At 44.4% G+C, this 3,169-nt stretch overlaps 1 protein-coding gene across 1 annotated transcript; it reads left to right on the forward strand.

Moving 5' to 3' along the window:
* sox7 (SRY-box transcription factor 7) lies at positions 1-3,169 on the forward strand. Its single transcript, XM_085247408.1, has 2 exons — positions 1-476; positions 1,437-3,169. The coding sequence occupies exons 1-2, from the start codon at positions 245-247 to the stop codon at positions 2,426-2,428; spliced, it is 1,224 nt and encodes a 407-aa protein (XP_085103534.1). The 5' UTR covers positions 1-244; the 3' UTR covers positions 2,429-3,169.

Raw genomic sequence — 3,169 nt, forward strand, 5'->3', positions numbered from 1 at the left:
AAAGACTGAACCATAACTCAGAAGAGGAGCCGCTGCCTGAGCACATCTGTGCTTTCTCCCAAATCCGTAGCGATCCAGTGAGTGAGTCAAGCAGCCGTGGAGTTTTAATTGTACTATTATTCTCATTATTATTATCATCACTTAAGCATGTCTGTGTAGTTTCTCGGTCGCTTAATTAGCCGACAGTGAGAACACAACTTCTCTGAGAGACGCGCATCGCAAGTTTGCAGAGGAGAGCGCGCAGATGGCTGCTCTCATCAGCGCGTACTCGTCGTGGCCGGAGTCCTTCGAGTGTCCTCCGGGAGACGGAGACGGAGCCGACGGGCATGGTCCTCACAGGAATGCCGGGGAAAAGGCGCCGGAGCCGCGGATCAGACGACCCATGAACGCGTTCATGGTTTGGGCCAAAGATGAGCGCAAACGGCTGGCGATTCAAAATCCTGACCTGCACAATGCCGAGCTCAGCAAAATGTTGGGTGAGGAAAAAAGTTATTTAAAGTTACGAGTTTTGTTATTATTATTATTGTCATCATCATCATCATTATAATTATTATTTTTAAGCTACTTATTACACACTTCACTTCTACTTACTTTTCCTCTCTTAGGCCTCGGTTGTAGTAAAACACGTTTTAATACACGTATCCGGCAGTGCCAAATGAGCTGCTTTATTTAAAATGACATAAAAAAAACGTGTTAAAACTTTTTTAAAATTTAATTGGAATAAATTGCCCATTGTCTTTCTTAAAGTAAATGAAACTGCGCCGCAGTTAGAGCTGCCTTCAAAAGCGCATCGCCAGAATCCGCGTGTATTTAGTTTAGTTTAGTTTGCAGTAAATTCGTTAAGAGGCAGAAGACAGAAGCGGAGAAAAATTAGCGTTTTATTCTGCTTCTTAACAGCTTCTTAGATTATTGGTAAAGGTTAAACTTTAAATCTGGCACTTGTGGAAATCGGAAATAATCTGTGAGGCCCACATGTGTCTATTTTTGTATTTATCTTTAAAAACTGACGTTCGGCTTGAAAGCGGACATTTAATGCGTGTTGGTAAGTTTCTTAAATGTAATTTAGAGCTACAAAAGACGCAGAAAGTTGCGGTGAAATTAAACACTGATTTTATTTCTTGTTTATGATCACAAACCTGAGACGTTAATTTAGACTGCGATTTCTAAACAATGAGGTTTAATTTTTCCGTAGCCTGCCAACGTTTCTAATTGCCTTATTTTCAGAACTGGATATTTTGCTTGTGAATTAAAAGAAATGTGATTCTGTAACTTAAAAATAATTTTTTTGCAGTTATTTATAAATTGTTTGTAAGTTAAAAGATGCTGATTTATTTTATAATAATAAAGACTGCTAAACTAGTGCATATATATTGCATTTTATAACTTGTTGAACCATATTCAGATTGAGATTTTTTTTCTTCTTCCTCTGCATTCAGGCAAGTCATGGAAGGCCCTCACTCCCCCTCAGAAGAGGCCCTATGTTGAGGAAGCAGAGAGGCTTCGGGTGCAGCACATGCAGGACTACCCCAACTACAAGTACCGGCCTCGCCGGAAGAAACAGCTGAAACGCATCTGCAAGCGAGTCGACCCCGGGTTCCTCCTGAGCGGGCTGGCTCCTGACCACAGCACTCTGCCAGATCAACGAGCCCTCTGCCACCCCTTCGACAAAGACGAGGGCAGCCCTAATGGAGCCGTCACCAGCTTTTCCAGCTCCAGCCCTGCTCTGCCCAGCGTCAGAAGCTTCAGAGACCCGGCTGGCTCCAACAGCAGCTTCGACACCTACCCTTACGGCCTGCCCACCCCTCCTGAGATGTCCCCGTTAGATGCAGTGGACCACGAGCAAATACCCCCCTCTTATTACTCAACATCTAGTAGCTCCTCTGTTTCCTGTTCTTCCTCAGTCTCCTGTCCAGACGAGCACCACCAGAATCAGACACACATGGGCAGCCCGCCCCCTTACCACTCTGATTACACTCACGCCCAGATTCACTGTGGGGGCTCACACTTAGGTCACATCTCTCACATGTCCCAAACTGGTGGTGGCAGTGGACTGATCCCTGGCCCACCCCTGTCTTTTTACAGCTCCCCACCTTTCCCCCAGATTCACCACGGGGTCCACCAGGGCCACCTGGGTCAGCTGTCCCCCCCACCAGAGACACAAGGTCACCTGGAGACTCTAGACCAGCTGAGCCAAGCTGAGCTTCTCGGTGAAGTGGACCGCAATGAGTTTGACCAGTACCTGAACTCTACCGCGAGCGGCTTCCACCCGGAGCAGGGCAGCGGCATGACCGTTACAGGACACATCCAGGTGGCATCTGCCGCCACCACTTCTGCCACTACGTGTCCCAGCAGCTCCACAGAAACCAGCCTCATTTCCGTGCTAGCAGACGCGACGGCGGCCTACTACAACAACTATGGCATCTCGTAAGCGTGGTCACAACTCCTATTGAATGCGTGACTGATCAAAGACACTACAAAGGTTGAAGAAATTTAGGACGATGTTGCACTTGGGTGCTGATAAAAGGGAAACCCTTAGCATCTAAGGGCAAATGAATCCAACCATGATTAAAAACTGAACTGATTACAGAGCAATATGATTGTCTGGAGCCAGGGAAAGAACAAAGAGCAATTGGAGGACTGTGAAGAGAAGGAGATGGACACCTCAGGGATGCAGACACAAAACACTTACAGTATGCCACCTCCAGTTGTCATGAAATCTCTAAACCAGTAAAACAGTCGGAAAAAAAAGAAAGACAAAAGACTTGTTTGTCCACTTGTAAATGTCACCAGTTACTGTTGCCAGCGAGTCATGTACAGATGCTATTTAGAAGCTAATTTAAGTCCTTTGATGTTTTGCATAAATGCTAACTGTAATGCTCTTATCAGCGCTTTCCATTCGAATGTTTGTATCATGTTCCTGCTCTCATTAGTTTGGGAGTCTTACCTCAGTAGTTGTAATTGAATGAGGTTTTAGTTTGGACATTTCTTATGCAATTTAACAAAGTGATGTATATGATGATGACAGAAAGGCGTTTATACTTCTTCTCAAGTACTTAATAATATATAATCGACCTCTACAATGAAAAATAATAATGCTAACTGTAACTGTATGCTGATTTAGGTTTGTGAAAGACAATAATTTAAAAATAAAGGTCAATTTTTATATTAA

This window comes from Mchenga conophoros, linkage group LG15, assembly GCF_057382185.1.
Source record: "Mchenga conophoros isolate Kocher_MC1m ecotype Shallow Benthic linkage group LG15, M_conophoros_male_GT1.1, whole genome shotgun sequence".
Taxonomy (NCBI): domain Eukaryota; kingdom Metazoa; phylum Chordata; class Actinopteri; order Cichliformes; family Cichlidae; genus Mchenga; species Mchenga conophoros.